The sequence below is a fragment of the Scyliorhinus canicula genome, chromosome 9, assembly GCF_902713615.1.
Source record: "Scyliorhinus canicula chromosome 9, sScyCan1.1, whole genome shotgun sequence".
NCBI classification, from domain to species: Eukaryota; Metazoa; Chordata; class Chondrichthyes; order Carcharhiniformes; family Scyliorhinidae; genus Scyliorhinus; species Scyliorhinus canicula.
The window spans coordinates 145,338,441-145,354,679 of NC_052154.1; the positions used below are offsets into that span (position 1 = coordinate 145,338,441).

Consider the following 16,239-nt stretch of genomic DNA (forward strand, 5'->3'; position numbering starts at 1 on the left):
GTCTTGGATGAGACCTTAAACATAAACGCCTGCCCTTTCATGAAAATGCGCTATTTCAAAGACGAGCAGGGACCGCTTTCCAGAATGTTCTGGCCAATATTTATACCCAAGCCAACAGCAAAAAACCGAGTATCTGGTCATCATCACCTTGATGTGTGGGGTTTCCGATATTACAACAGCGCCTACACTACACAAAGATAGAGGTTGAATCCCTACAGTACAGAGGGAGGCCTTTCAGCCCATCGAGTCTGCACGGACCCTCCGAAAGAGCACCTTTCCTAGGCCCATTCCCCTGTCCTATCCCTGTAACCCCAACTAACCTGCCCAGCTTGGGAAGGAAGCCCACACAGACAAGGAGAGACAGTGCAAACTCCACACAGCCACCCAAGGCTGGAATCCAACCCGGCTCCCTGGCGCTGTGGGGCTGCAGTGCTAACCACTGTGTCGCCGTGCACTTTATTGGCTACAAAGGCCTTGGGGCGCCAAGAGGTGGTGAAAGGTGCTATAAGTAGCAAATCTCTTCTTTCCTTGGGTTTGACACGAACTCACCTCTCTCTCTTTCTCTCTCTCTCTCCCATTCCACTTTTCCTTTCCCAGGTTTGGTTTTCCAACAGAAGAGCGAAATGGAGACGAGAGGAAAAGCTGAGGAATCAAAGACGACAAGCCAGTAACACCCCGAGCCATATCCCCATCAGTAGCAGCTTCAGCACCAGTGTTTACCAACCAATCCCACAGCCCACTACTCCCGGTGAGGGCAATGCTATATCCGTGGGTTATTCCAGAAATATGGTGAAAAGTGCGGAGCGGCGTGAGGGTTAACTGAAACCAGCACATGATCAATCACTGAATCTTACACACACAAAAAAATACCCGGAAAGAATGATGCAAAGTCATTAAAAGAGGGAATGAGTTAAAAGAACAAGAAACTTCAACACCACTGGCATTTCCCCCCAGATACATTGTCGCTACTGTTTTATTAATTGGCAAATCAACGCACGTTTCATACGAAGGTTGAATGCCCGTCATTAATATAATGACAAGTACACATTTGTAATCCAGTGACTATGCAGACTTGGTAATGATGATTTCCAGAGAACCTGGAAGTGCAGTGATTACAATAAGAGAGCATGTTAAAATGTTATCTGCTTTTGCGGCCCATTTGTCCCCAGACCCCCGAGGGCATCATAAGAATAGAAATATGTTCTACGCGGAATTGAAGGTCTTAATTGGGTCAGAGCTAATAGGATACATTCCTTTGCAGCAGGAATTTTCCCAGTGCGTTTTAACAGTGATTTAATATGAGGACTATTTCATAAAAGAGGTAGTTCCTTTTCATTCTTTAAAAACATCAAAGTAATTGGCGTCAGTTGCATTTGGATGACAACTTGACCGTGCATCAGGTCTTGTAATGAGGACAGGGCGGATTATTAATACATATTCAATCATGTGAGCCCCCTGAAATTGTTTGCTGTCGATTATGTGAAAAATGTTGCTTAAATCCACAGTGTCCGTGTCAATGCGTCAGAGAATTCCCCAGCTTCCCCGCCCCCCTACACACACACACACACACAGCGTAGTTTAATAGCTAAAACAGCTGGGTATTATAACGCTGAATTGCACGGGTCAAATAAGGACCTCGTTGCAGTATGTTGAACCGGGTAATGCCCAATCCAGCTGGTCAGGAGGTGGCAAGCATCAGTCAAGTTTCCTCCAACCGCACCACTGTCCAGCTGCAGTGGTTGGCAGTGCATATGGGTGGATATCAAGCGAGATTGGGCTGACTAAACTGTGACAGGCCCCACGTTAAAGGGCGGTCACGTGGGCACGTACTGAAGGAAGGAAAACGGTGGGTTCAAATCTCACCATGTCGGTGATGAAAGCAGTTGGTACGGTAGACTGAGAGAAACTGGGTGTTGAGAACAAGCCTTAATGTGCCAGCAAGGGTATTCCAGGGAGCTTTGACAAAGCGTCAGCCAGACTCGGAATCTTAGCTCCCCTTTATCTCCACAGATGCTATCAGATCTGCTGAGATTGTCCAGCATGTTCTGTTTTTGTGTGAAGGTATCGGGGGTGGTAAAACTCCCCCCCCCCCCCCCAAAAAGCCGGTCATGCTTGTGTGTGTGAGGGGGGGGGGGGGGGGGGTTAAACGTGTTAAAATGAAATTGATAAATGGTTACATCTCTGCTAAGTAAGTGGAACAAAGAGGTCATTAACAGGCCAGTCACGATTGAACTGAATGGAAGAACATGCTCGAGGGGCTGAATGGCCTTTCTGCGATTGGCCATATTGAACAGGGGAGATGTGCAGACCCTATAACAGGGACAACTGATAGGCCGGGCTGGAGGGAATAACCAAACCACCTGTCCTCTGTTGGATTAAACTTGATTAAATGTGTGAAATTGCATTGAATTCGGGCACTGGTTTGTCAGTGACACACTGTCCCAAATCATTGCCTCTAATATAGTTTCATTTCCTCTATTTTCAGTTTCCTCTTTTGCCACTGGTGCAATGCTGGGTCGGGCAGACACATCCCTTACAAACACTTACAGCGCACTGCCACCGATGCCCAGTTTCAGCATGGCAAACAACCTGTCTATGCAAGTAAGTATGGAGCAGAGCAAACACAATCAACAGCCATTAAATGCTTTCTCTCCGGCATGCACAAACGGATCTTGTGTTTTCCATTTGTTTTTCGATAAGTCGCCGGTGTCCAGCCAAACGCCGTCTTACTCCTGTATGCTGCCTAACAGCCCGTCAGTTAATGGACGCAGTTATGACACGTACACGCCGCCTCATATGCAGCCACATATGAACCCCCAGTCCATGGGCACCTCGGGGGCCACATCCACAGGTAAGACCATTGAGAAAACCCACTGAAAATACTGTAGCCCCTTATGTACCGGCACCAACCACATTTGAGTGGACCACTAGTGTAAACCAACATCTTGCTCACCCCAGTTCTAACTGAGCCAATCTCTGTTAAGAAGATTATTCGTATTAATCATTTATTTTACCCTTTTAAAAGAGGTAATGCCTTTTCCCTAATGCCTTTTCCGGGTAGGGACCTATCCCTAAATGAACATTTATTTTGAAAAACACAGGTATTAATATGTAATTATTAATATATCGTTTGTGAACGCATTAAGCGACTATTTGAAATTTGGAGATTGCAAAATATTTCGTTTTATGAGCAAACTGTGACAATCCGATCACCGGTTGTCAAAATGCTCTTGATCCCACTCCAGGTGAAAGTGAGGGGGTAGGAGCGCTGCGTTCCTTAGACAAAAATAAACTGCAATCGGCCGAGTCAATTATGAGTCTGCTGCTTAAAATAGCAACAAAATGTTAACACAAGGGTGGCAAACATTATTCAAGATCCCAAAGCCTCCGAGGACCAGAGCGCTCAAGTCATACAATAAACAAGTTTTCTTTTTGGAATTGTTCGGGGAATTAGCACTCACCGGCAATAAATAAATACTTCTGTTTTTCTTCTAGTTTTGTTTTGTAGGATTTCATATTTATCTCGTTCAACAACATCATTGTTATTGATGTAAAATTAGATTTTTTTTTAAATAACACAATCATCGCGTGCAAAATAAAAAGCAGTAGATACAGAAGATTGTGTGTGTGTGTATGTGTTTTTTCATGGTGGTTTTGGTTTGATTTCCCAGGACTTATTTCGCCTGGAGTGTCGGTACCTGTTCAAGTGCCAGGAAGCGAACCGGACATGTCTCAGTACTGGCCCAGATTGCAGTAAAAACAAAGGGAGAGCGGATAGAGACTTTTGGAGAGTCGGTTGCCCAGCAGTATTTGTTTCTGAGAGGAGACTCTGAAGGTATCTTTGTTCTGGGACTGCGCCGTTTACGCTCACTCTGAGAAGACCCACGTGGACTTGTGTGGTGCCCCGGCGTGTGAAGTCAACTGAACAAAAACGTTCTTTTCCCCTCCCCCACTGAAATCCTTCACTCGGTGTATTCTTTGTAAATGGGCATTTTCTGTATGTTTAAAACAAGAACAACTAGACTCGATGGATATTTGACACACGTTGGTCATGGGATTCGACACAGGACGTCATGGTCAACAGAGCAACCATCAGTTAAGGCCAATATCGAGCGCTACATTTCTAGATTCATGGACTTTGATGTTACCGACTCGTACCATTACATGACACTAAATTTTATTTTGGGGGTGGGAGGGGTGGGTGAGGGGTGGGCTTGGGGAAGGGAAGCCAACTTTAGTTGTGTATAAGCGAGCTGTATCTGTTTGGGTTCGCCCGAAGTCGTTGACAGATAAGTTTATGTACAAAGATAACAGGACTTCAAGGAAGTGGACAATTTGGTAGATAAAGGTAGATTGTGTCATCGATATAATCCAATTTGTTATGTCCGAAATGTAAGTATTTGTCTTCCCTAGAAATCTCCCAGAATGATTTCTATAATAAAGTTAATTTCATTTATATTCACCCCGAATACGCTAGAGATGATTTATATCCACCCAATGCATCATTATAGCCAACAACGTTCTATTTTTCTTTGTTAACTCCGTGCAAGCTAATTGTTCTGATATCTGTATATAGGTAGCTGTCACGTTCAAACTTTTCTTTCTCGTGAAAGTAAAACGATGTTTCATACAAAATTAAACTGGTTCTCAAGAGTTTTAAAACATTAAGTGTTTCAGTTATGTTCGATTGCATATCAAAGCTTCAGTCAAGATATACCAAAGCATACTTTCAGTTACTACCTGCCTGTTTTAAAACACAATATCGTGTTGATTTCTTTTTGTCAATAAATTCAGAGGGAGTTAGTCTTTGGATTTATGGTGAACCAATCGCTTACTTTTTTTAAAAAAACTACCTTTACCTGTTTAATTTCTAAGTGGAAAAGTAAAATAAATGCTATGTTAATGGACGTATCATAGAGTTCCTAAAATGATCTTACATGTCAACATTAGAATTTAAATCATTCTTGGATGGATGGGTGAGTTGATAAATGTAACTGGTGATATTCACGTCATAGATGCAGTAAGCATTTTTTTAAGTTCTGGCTTAAACACTGTAATTTTTGTTGTTTACACAGAATACAGCTACTAGCAGAAACAAAAAAAACTTGTAAAAATGTACATATTTTGTACAAGTATTAAAATGTCGATGAAGGGTGACACCCCTAAATTATCATTTACGAATAATGTCGTTCTTTACGCATTAGCTAAAGTCATCCATTCTTCTAGTTTGAGGTCAAGTTTTTTGCTGTTGCTTCAAGACCCCACATAACTTTGGATAGAAACAGCCACGTTATTTAAAGGAAGGTAAATAGGCGGAACATGTATGAAATCATTAAATTTTAAAATAAAAGGTTCCCCCTTCGCATTCTTTATTTACCTGTAAATAATGCACCATAACTCCAAAGAAGAGATCAGGGAAACATTAATGGTCACGTTTGCGATAAAGTAAACCCAAGTATTATATCGAAGGTTTTAATGATATCTGATACCCTCTTCCGCCAAAAAGCCCTTGGACCTAAGCCAGCTGAAATCTTCACAACCGAGATCGATAGAATTTTGTCAGGTAAGGGCACTAAGGGTTATTAAACGAAGATTTTATCAATATACAGGTAAGCCATGATCTAATTGAATGGAGGAACAGGTCCAGGGGCTGAATGGTTTAGTCCTGTTCCAGAACAGGAAGGCACCAATGAAAATTGGTGCCGTGTACATTTAAATTAATTATCAGGGAAAACTTCGCTTAGAAGAATTGGTACATATTGATCGTAACATACTCAGCAAAATCATGGAGGCAAATTGCTGGGGTTATTACAAGTTGAGGTACAATTCGACCACTGTGTTTTTACGCATGCAAAATAGTTTGGAAATTGTGTGTGGCGGAACCAGTATAGTTCAGGAGTCCGGTGGTGTTACTATTCTGAGGTGTGCTGAAACCAAGTGATATAAACGCCCATCCAAGGGAGCATCCACGCGCCGGTTTGAGAGTGCACCGGGCGCAGTATAACTCCAATCAGTGCAAATGATGTTCCAAAAGTGCTCAAGGTTGGACACCCTGAGCACTTTGTCCACATTTTGCAAAACAGTCTATTTAATGTTAGGACAAATCGGATGCTCCCCTCTCCACTTAGCTTGCTTCGCCAAAGCCTCTCCAGACATTCTGTACTTTAGCTCCAAATTCGTAAAGTCCAACCAAGGCACATTCATTTACTCAGTTTCTATTTCATAATGGAGCTCGTTTTAATTGGATCAAATCGCACAGAAGAAAAACAATCCTGAAGTATTCACAAATCTAACATGTCCTGTCTTACTGGCTGTGTTAGGTTTGAACAAGTCTCGATATTTAACTAAAAAAAAACCAAAATAGTGCGGAAAATGGAAACATGAAATAAAAAAAACAGATGTTGAAAGCACTCAGCTGGCCAGACAGTGTGTGTGGAGGAACAGCGTTAACCTTACCGAAAGATCAGCCACAGGACCATTAACTTAGGGGCTGGTTTAGCTCACCAGGCTAAATCGCTGGCTTTTAAAGCAGACCAAGCAGGCCAGCTTTGTTCGATTCCCGTACCAGCCTCCCCGGACAGGCGCTGGAATGTGGCGACTAGGGGCTTTTCACTGTAACTTCATTGAAGCCTACTCGTGACAATAAGCGATTTTCATTTTCATTTCACTTTTTTCTCTTGCTACAGATGCTGTCCAAACTGACCGTCTCCAGCATCTTCAGCTTTCATGTAGACCTTTCTAAGTTTGATTCTTGAAATGCCTTTACATTGGAATGTGGAGCAGTTTAAAGATGTAGGGCGAAGACTTGGTTCGATTCAAACGGAATAGGGTTCTTGGAGGAGGAGGAGGAGGGGGGGGGGGGGGGTCTAGTTGTGATGCTGGACCTTGCATCTACAAGTCACAGAATGCGAGGCCATTTAGTTTTCTATCCTGCTGCTTTGAACTGTCGCGAGCATGCTCTTCATTTATTGATACCACATCCTATATTGAAAGTACGGGTGGTAGATGTCAGGGAAATTAGGGTGCAGAAATGCTACCAGTTTCACACTAAGCAATTCAGAGCGTACACAGGGCAACTTGCCAATGTACCGAAAACCAAACCCTCTTCCACTTCACTTTCACCCCAATTAAGAATGAAATTTGAACAAGTGCAAATTGCATTGCAAAAACGCCAGTATTGGCAGATGGAACTCCTGGTACCTTTTAACGCGACGTTTGAAATTCAGAAAAGGGTAGATACTCCTCTCGCCCACCTTTTAAAATAAAAATCTCCGAAATAGCAGTGCGCTGCTCCAGTTTTTGGATTGGAATAATCGCTGAATGTTCCGTACAAGCAGTCCGATGCTGCCTTCGATATAAAAAAAAACTTGAATTTACGAAGCACACAAAGTGCTTTAATATCCACGAAGTACTGTTGGAATATCGCCCCCCAGCAGTAAGATAAAGGACAGGAACCCTCAAACAGAGACACTATTTGGGGAATACATATTACCCAAGACACTTGGAGAGAATTTGTGGGTAACTATCTTCTTTGAAACACTCTTATATTTTAAGATAAACGAAAAAATGGCACTCTCACCCATTAGATCAGAGTAATCGAAATATTAGGGTCACCTTGAAGTTAAAGCAAGGGAACACACGCACAGGTAGACTTTGGAGAGAGATAGACAAACAGAAAGGAAGTACACTTCAAATATTCCAGACAATTTAGTGGTCTCAGCATCAGATTCTTCGATCAGGCAGTACTTGAACCTATTAGATACTACCTGAAAGCTGAAAGGCAGAGGGACAACTAAATATAATACGTACTATAGGGATCAATATTCAGACAAAGGGAGATTAAATTAGTCCCCTACTCACCAACAGCCCATTTCGTCTCAGTACAAGACGTTAAAATATTTAATAAGCAATGTTTATCCTTTAAATTCATAGCACAGTTCCGTGCAGCGTAGCTCATTTGTGAATTATGATTCTAAGTGGATTCTACTAAAATGATATAAATAACATTTTGAACAAAGGATTTCAAACAAAATGTGAGATTTATATTCACTGTACGATGTAAAAACTTGGCAAATATGCTCCACAACTAGAATAAAGGAAGAACTACCCTTTAACTTGGATATTTGGTTGAAGACTATTTTCCCTGCTGTTGGCTATATTTATTATGCAGAAAGTATCCAACAATATGCTAATATTGTATCACTCTAAGGATTGACGTGTGGGCACCAGAGGTGAATTATGCTTTAGGATAAACCCTTTATGTCGCACAAGGGCACAGTTTAAACAGTATTCAACTTAAGTTTTGATGACTATTCTACATCATGCTACGATTAGGCCTTGATTGGTAGAAATGTGCAACAATGATCAGAATTGGATGATGTTGAAGCTTAATTCATTTGAAATCCATAATAACAGGCTTTATCCAGCTGTTCCCTGTATTGCATTGCCCCAAACACATTACAGAACATATACAATATGCATGGGGAGAAGGTGCAAGAAAGGCTTAATAGCAGACAACATAAGATGACCCATGGAATTGTTCATGGGAGCTAAGACCAAAGGTAGTCTTCAGGCAAAGTAGGGTTAAAGTCCCTATTTTAAAATCTTTACGGTGGAACAGGGTAACAAAGTATGATAAGGTATGTGCAAATGTAAGATTTTTGAAAAATTATACATTTGTGTGGCTAAAACACAACAATTCCTTTTTTCCACCAGAACCATTTTGTTACTGTTTTCCTCGATACCTCTGAGAAGTTCCTTTATCCATATTGATGGCTGTACCCTTAGCTGTCCTGTTCCAAAGCTCTGGAGATTCTTCCCTACACCTCTCCCCATCTCTACCTCCTCCTTTAAAATGTTTCTTAACAGCTATGACTTTGGCTAAGTTCTCGGTCAAAATGCTAATATCTCTTTATGTGGCTCAGTTTCAAATTCTAGCTGACTACGCTCCTCTGTTGTACGCCAGGACATTCATAGCATGTTAAAAGTGCTTTATGAATGTACATTTTTATTATTGTACATTAAAGTTTCTATAAATGCAAATTACTGCTGAGATGTTTTTGGTTTTTGTCTGAAATTTCTTGATTAAAAGAAAATAGCACATCCCTATTTGGAGATGGATTTGCAATTATGAATGAGTATGACATGTTAGCAACAATATCTGTAACATTAAAATGGATGTCGAAGAACAGGTGAGTTAGATAATCATGTAAAATTACGGGAATAAAACCCAAACTCTGGTAACAATCTCTAGATCTTTTTCAGACTCATATTTCAAAATATCATTGATGTGTGAAAACACATCTGGAAAAAGATCTTTACACTGAATGTTTGCACGATATGGAATGCACTCTGTCCCATAACACCATAAATGTAGAGTCCATCAGTGTTCTTAAAATTGAGGAAGATGCTTAGCTCGCAATTAAGTGCTATAAAGAATGAAAGTGTTGGAATTTAAAATATTCCAAGGAAGCATTGGTTCAATGACCAATGTGGTTTATTCCTGTTCTTCGGTCCAAAATTAATTAAATGTTCTCACGATAACCTGGATTCCACTGAAACTAGTATTAAAATTCAATTTGCAAGGTGACAGCAGGCACTTGTTAGAGTTCACGGTAGCAGTGATATACCTTGAGATGATGCATGTGACCTTGATTCTTGATAGCAAGTGGTTTACGTTTCATGTAGCAGGTTAACCGGAGTGTCAAAGTTTAAATCAATTTCAAATGATGCAAAATAATACACAAATGTCAGTGATCATTTCTTGGTATGCTTCATCAAGCCATCTTTTTCTTTTCTTTGGTAAACAATTTTGTTCTTCTTCATCTTCTCAAAAGATTCTATAATTCAGGTGAATGATATTCAAACTTAAGCACCTTAACCTTTTTCAAATTAATTTCAGGCAATTTCATTCATAGCAAGTAAACCCATTGCCAACCAATTATGAAAAATATACTTTATCTGGAAAGAAGTCTGCAAAATTTAAAATGGCAAATTAATTACACTATTTGATCAATGTTAGTTGTTATTTTAATTGAAAGGTGTGAGTTTAGAGCAGCAGGATGAATTTCGGATTTCACTAGCCCAGAGCCAGGACAAATACAATTGGCCAAATGTCCTCAGTTAATACTGTAAAGTGTAACAGTCACATGATTTTATTATACATTGTTATGAGCTTCAAGATCAGGTGTTAGGATTCTGTTAGAGATCGTGAACGTTTAAAGGGCAATGTGTACAGCCAGTAATTAATTGAAAGAACTACACCATAAAATTACACTTTTTAAACAGGAAAATAAAGCTTTACTGTATATGACAAATGATCAAAGCAAGTACTATTGACAGAACACTATAGTTGATAACTACTTATCCTATGAACTCGGTTCTATCTTTTCCTTCCACCCAAGAGATCTCATATACAGTTCAAGAATCTAGACACATTTCTTTCGGGACTATTGCACAAGATAGGCCACAGCCCTCCAGAATTCACTTTAATTCACCTCAATGTTTCAGCTATTCTCTGAGCTTATATTTTTTGGGGATCCTTCTATTAGCTTGGGCGAAGTGACCCTTCAACTTTTACTTAATACCTCATGGCTGTGGATGGCTCAGCCCCTTGTTCTGGGTGCCAGAAGATACCCAACTGCCTTCTTATAGTTTCCAAAATAATTCTGCTGACTGCTTTCTGCCACACTGTGAGGATCACTGTAGATTTCTTCCTCCAGCTGAAAACTAAGAAAGTCTCCCAGCTGCATTTTACCTCTGGAAATCAAAACTGAGTTTCAACTCCAACTGCATTCCCCGCGGTGTATAATGTTAGGAATTCCTCTACTTATAGTGTAGACCTGACTAACAATCATCTTCAGTTGGCTCTCACAATCCAGTAAGTTGCAGTCTGCGGCAAAGACAAAATGCTGTGATCTTCTTTCTGAGCAAACACCCAGATAACTTCAACAAAATAACCTTCTATCCCTGTGGCCTAGCTCTAAGACAATGCAGGATGCTTTGGGATGATCCCAAACAGAAATATAAATCGATTATTTTACTTTCAACCCAATTCTGATTCTGCAACCCATATAAATAATTTGTACTTCTTGTAAATCTAATTTGCCTTTCTCCAGACTCCCTGGTCCACAAAGAAAGCCCCATGTTTACAAATCTGCTTCCAATTTCTTTTATTGAGATAACGATAAACACGCTGGCTCTACCAAGAGGTCCAAAGATAAGTCATTTATGGTTCAAATCCTCTCCCTTCAAAACCTGACCGCATTAAACAAACACTTTGAATTGTAATTACCCAGGTCTATCCAAATTGCACTTACTTCAGGGTTGCTTATCAATTTCTCAATAACGCACACTTACCATTCAAACCTTCAGCCTGCAAGTTATATTCTCAAATGTTATACTCTGAAACATGTAAATTATGAGCTAGATTTTCACAATATACGGAGAAAACCTTCTGTCAGTTTTCTTGAATTAAACTAGACAGATGCTTCAAATATGTTATCTATCATATCAATATTTAGTGTGGTAAACATAAATTCTATTGGTTAAATGACCAATGAAAATAAATCTCTATCTTTTACTGAAGCACACACACATAACTGAGGAAATAATGGCATCATATTAATTCTGTTTACACATTACAAAAAAACTTTTACAAAGTCTGTTTTGCGTCTTCATTCCACACTATCACGCACAATGCCACTAAAATTAGTGTGGGATAATAGAACCCAAAATTTAACCTCTAGTTTCAATGATACATTTGGTTATTTTTAGTGTCGGATCAAAAAATAAGTTATGACAAAAGGTAATAAAATTTCCTCGATGCAGTTATCAAGAAACATAATCTTACAACATTAGGTAAGGTGCTTGATTAGATTTTCTAAGTTATGAGTAGTGAGTGCAGCACCTTTCGTAGGAAGGTAAACCTTGCAGGAAGATAGCTTTAAACCACAGGAGCTGGATGATGAAGTGACCCAGTGGCATTCTCCAGACAATCACTATTCAATTTTAACTTCATAATATCTAAGGAATGGGTGAAGGGATTTGTTATTGGCATTCTTGGGAAATTACGAAGGCAGAATGTTAAATCAGGAAATGTTAATGTTTTAAATGTTGACAAATATTGAAGTATGGACAGACTGCTGTTGAAAAGTAAGAGAAGAGTTACTTTGTCATGGGGAAGATCATTGCCATTTCTTTTCAATTCAATGATAATTATTCCTACAAATAGAAATAGAAAACGGTTAAAATGCATAACATTCTGAGGCTGGGGGTCAATTGAAATTTTCAAAGCTGAGGTTGATAGATTCTTGTTAGACAAGGTTTTTAAGGGGTTACAGCACTAAATGGGTCGGTGGAGTTAAGACACAGATCAGCCACAATCTAATTGAGGGATGGAGCTGGTTTAAAGGGTTACTACTGTTCCTATTCCTAAGCACCTTAACCTAATGTATCTGAAAAAAACCCCACGCAGGTAATATTTCAAGTGGAGCTTTTTCATGATTCAAGTTTTTTCTTTTAGAGTACCCAGTCAATTTTTTCCAATTAAGGGACAATTTAGCATGTCCAATCCACCTGCCCTGCACATCTTTGTGTTGTGGGGTGAAACCCATGCAAACATGGGGAGAATGTCCACACGGATAGTGACCCCAGAGCCGGGATCGAACCTGGGACCGCGGCGTCATGAGACTGCAGTGCTAACCACTGCGCCACCATGCTGCCCCCTTGATTCAACTTTTTAAGATGACATTATCGCAGATGCCTTATGTGACTGATAAATGTATTCCACAATAGTTTCAAAACATCAATTTTGGTCTCAGTTAATTAATTTAAGAGCAGATTGAAGCGCAGAGTGCAGTTCGTTCATGCACCCTCGCTTAGACTATTTTAAAGGTACTGATATTAATTTGCTGTTTTTTGCGTCCAAAACATCCCTACCGGCAGATAATTTTACACTTCTGTATACATGATAGGTTTCATTTGAAACGGCCTGACTAATCTTTTGTTGAAACAGTTTGAATGCCAAGCATAGTGGTTGCTAACTGTTCGAGTGTAGTTTGGTTATACAGAATCTGTTATTTGGCACAGACAACTAGAAATATCTGATTGAAATATTAGTAGGGAAATAAAGAAAGACTTGCATTATTATAGCACTTTTCATGACTACTGGAAGTATAAAAGTCCTTTTCTGATTAAGTACTTTTTGAAGTGCAGCTACTGTTGTAATGAATGAACTGTGACAGCCAATTTACATTCAGCAAGCCCCCACAAACAACAATGTGAAAATGACCAGGAATCTGTTTTTTGTGACGTTGTTTGAGGGCTAAACAATGACCTGGACACCAGGATAACTGCCCTGCTTTCTTTTAAGCGTGCCATGAGAGCTTTTAAGTCCACCATTGGTTTTACATCTCATCAGAAATACAGCACCTGCAACAAAACAGGGCCGGAATTCTCTGGCTGTTGCAACTCATTTTCCCCACTGTCAGCGCACCCCCGCCTGTGGGTTTCCCGGTGTCATGGGGCAGCAGAGAAACACGCGACTCAGGAACTGGAGAATCCATCCACAGAACTCCCTCTGTTTTTCACTGGAGCATTGATTTCTGCAATATCTGTTATAACTGGATGGGAAGATCCCAGACTGGAACCCTGGCTCCAAATACCATAACTATGACTTTTTGTTTGATCAAACATGGAGGAGCAGAGTCACAAGACCACTAATTAGTTTTAACAACGAGAAAAATATATTTATTAAACATGGAAAAGAAAATGGATTATAAAACAATACTCCTTTACAGTTTAACAATTACAAACAGATTTTAAGATTAACATTAATTACAATGTACCCCTTTAGCTACAATGGTCTCATTAATATACAAAGTCCCTTTGATACACACAAGACAACTGTGGTCAAATACACACTTCTTTCTGAAATCCCAAGTGAACTTTTGTGGATGCCTGCTCCGGAACCCCCAAATGATTGCCACACAAGAATTTACAAACTCCAATCCTCAAAATACACTTTAAAATCTTCTCTCATAATCATGCTTTCGAATAACGGTTTGCATGCTAAAATCCAGTCAACATTTTCCAAAAGACTCTTGTGAACAGAGCTCCCGCTCCACTTTTACCAATCCAGGCCAGGAGTTTACACCAACACCTTTCAGGATTTCTTGATCTTCAAGCTTCTACACAAACTCAGGTCCAGCCACTGATTTACTTGATTATTTCAAGTAATGTCTCAAACTGCAGTAATGTCTCAAAATCCTTAACATGTTTACAGATATCATTCTGGCCTCCCATGATTGAATGCCTTTTCAACTGTCTATGACTTTATTGAACAGTAATCTGCCTCGTTCCCAGCTTCCTCTGTTCTGTTTCACTTCAAACTTTGTAAGATTCGTTCTACCTCAATTCCATTGTTATCTGGACTATAACTTGTTCCTTACAAAACTTGCATCATTGCAATTCCCCTTGCCCTTTCCAGCTTTTCCTGGCAGTGGTAAAAGCTGTTTACTCGTCAGTGATTAAGCTCCAATTACTGTGACTTTCAGTTCAAACTAAGAACAAAATAAAGCTTTTTCTCTCTGGGAAGTTGCCTCCTGTTGCTAAGCAACAGTTTTTGATGTATTTATTTTTCTCATCTTCATCCTCTCTAAGCACAATAGAAAACCAGTTGGAATTGAAACCAAGCCCAACACATAAAATCACCTTTGTCCAGCATGAATTGGTCCCTTCTGGGCACAGGCACATTAAATTAAACCCACTTAAAAGTATACCTTATTTCTACTGTTTACCAATACAAATATAAATCCCTTACAATTACCTTTGTTTTCCTAACGTGCTCAAGCCCAGAACTTTATGAGTTAAAGGCACAACCAATAGAGTCACAGCTAAAACACATCAACTCCCATTGATCGACATCCCATTTGACGTCTTCAGACTAGACGCAAAGATAAATTTATCATTCAACATTCATCATTATTAGGGAAAGGCAATAAATGGTGGCCTAGTCAGCGATGCCCACATCCTGTAAATTAATAAAAACAAAATTCAACAGTAATGAGTAAGCAAGGATTCTGTCACTTTGAAGGGTTGAAAGAACAGTCAGAACTTGTTGAAAAGTGACCAAACCTATCACCCTGCGGCAAGATAGCTAGATTGCAATTGAGTGCTACAAGCACAGAAAACAATGATGTTGTTCTTACAATACCCAATATCCTCTTTCGTCCTAATTAGCAAGATTCTGAAATGCGATAAATGTAAAACCAATGCAACAAATTTAAACTGTGGAAAATGGGAGATATAAATTTCTGTCCAGACTACATCCAATAAATAGAATGGTTATAAAATTCAATGGAGAGTTTTAAAAATGATCAAAACCTAAAACTCCTATTTGCCTGCATGGATGCTAAGTGCCAACTTGAGCAGAATTTGACGACCATTGTCATTAAATAAAAGAAATGTGCACTTTATCTATCTGGTGAGCTGGTTGCTAGGGAGCAGTGTAAAATGTATTAAATACACATTGGAGCAGCAATAAATTTTACTATGTCCCCAAGACAGGTGGTTAGGTTTGCTATAGCAAAGCTTTTGCTGCACTAACTTTTCTTTACAAAAGGTCAGATGACAAACTGCATTTGTGTTTCCCTCAATAAAAAATGTGGCACCTCAAGTGTTGGTTGTGTTTTTTCTCGGCTCATTTCCCTGAAATAGCATCTGTGTTATATAATTACAACATTGTCATTTTCACTTTAAAAGGATGGCAAATAATATGGCACTTAAACCTTTTTTTCTAACCTTATTATCCATATTGAAAGCTAATGACTTGAGGAAAGCCAAACATGGTAGGAATGTTAATGCGAGTGTCAGAACGTCACTTAACACTTCTGAAACAACTTTTCACCTCATCTCACAAGACGAAGAAGCCTTTCAGCCCACTTGATCTTATCCCTCCTGAATACACCAACCAATGGCATTTTCTTTAAGGTTGATTTTGGAGGGGTGTTTTTAAAGCAGGGCAGAATGGCAGAGGCTTTTAGGGAGGGAATCCCAGAGCTTGGGGCTCAGTCAGTTGAAGGCACAGCCATCAATGGTGAGGTGAAGAAAATTGACAAGAATACCAATCACTTTCCCTTTATGGACTAGTATTCAATTGTTTCCTAAACGAGTTCAGTGTTATGGCTGTAATCTCCCTGCCCATCAATCCTTGCCAACTGTTGATTAGCCTGTAAAAAA

At 39.7% G+C, this 16,239-nt stretch overlaps 1 protein-coding gene across 13 annotated transcripts in view; it reads left to right on the forward strand.

The window, feature by feature from the left end:
* LOC119971769 (paired box protein Pax-6) overlaps nucleotides 1-5,173 on the forward strand; it is a 33,725-nt gene extending 28,552 nt beyond the window's left edge. For 8 of the 13 annotated variants that reach the window (XM_038807859.1, XM_038807857.1, XM_038807864.1 and 5 more), the window contains 3 exons: nucleotides 598-748; nucleotides 2,486-2,851; nucleotides 3,672-5,173. In XM_038807859.1, coding sequence (XP_038663787.1) covers nucleotides 598-748; nucleotides 2,486-2,851; nucleotides 3,672-3,757 — 603 coding nt within the window. In that variant the 3' untranslated portion in view covers nucleotides 3,758-5,173. Of the gene's footprint in view, nucleotides 1-597; nucleotides 749-2,464; nucleotides 2,852-3,671 lie in introns of all 13 variants that reach the window. The other 5 variants (XM_038807854.1, XM_038807856.1, XM_038807866.1 and 2 more) reach the window with 2 other exon arrangements.
* The last annotated feature ends 11,066 nt before the right edge of the window (nucleotides 5,174-16,239 follow it).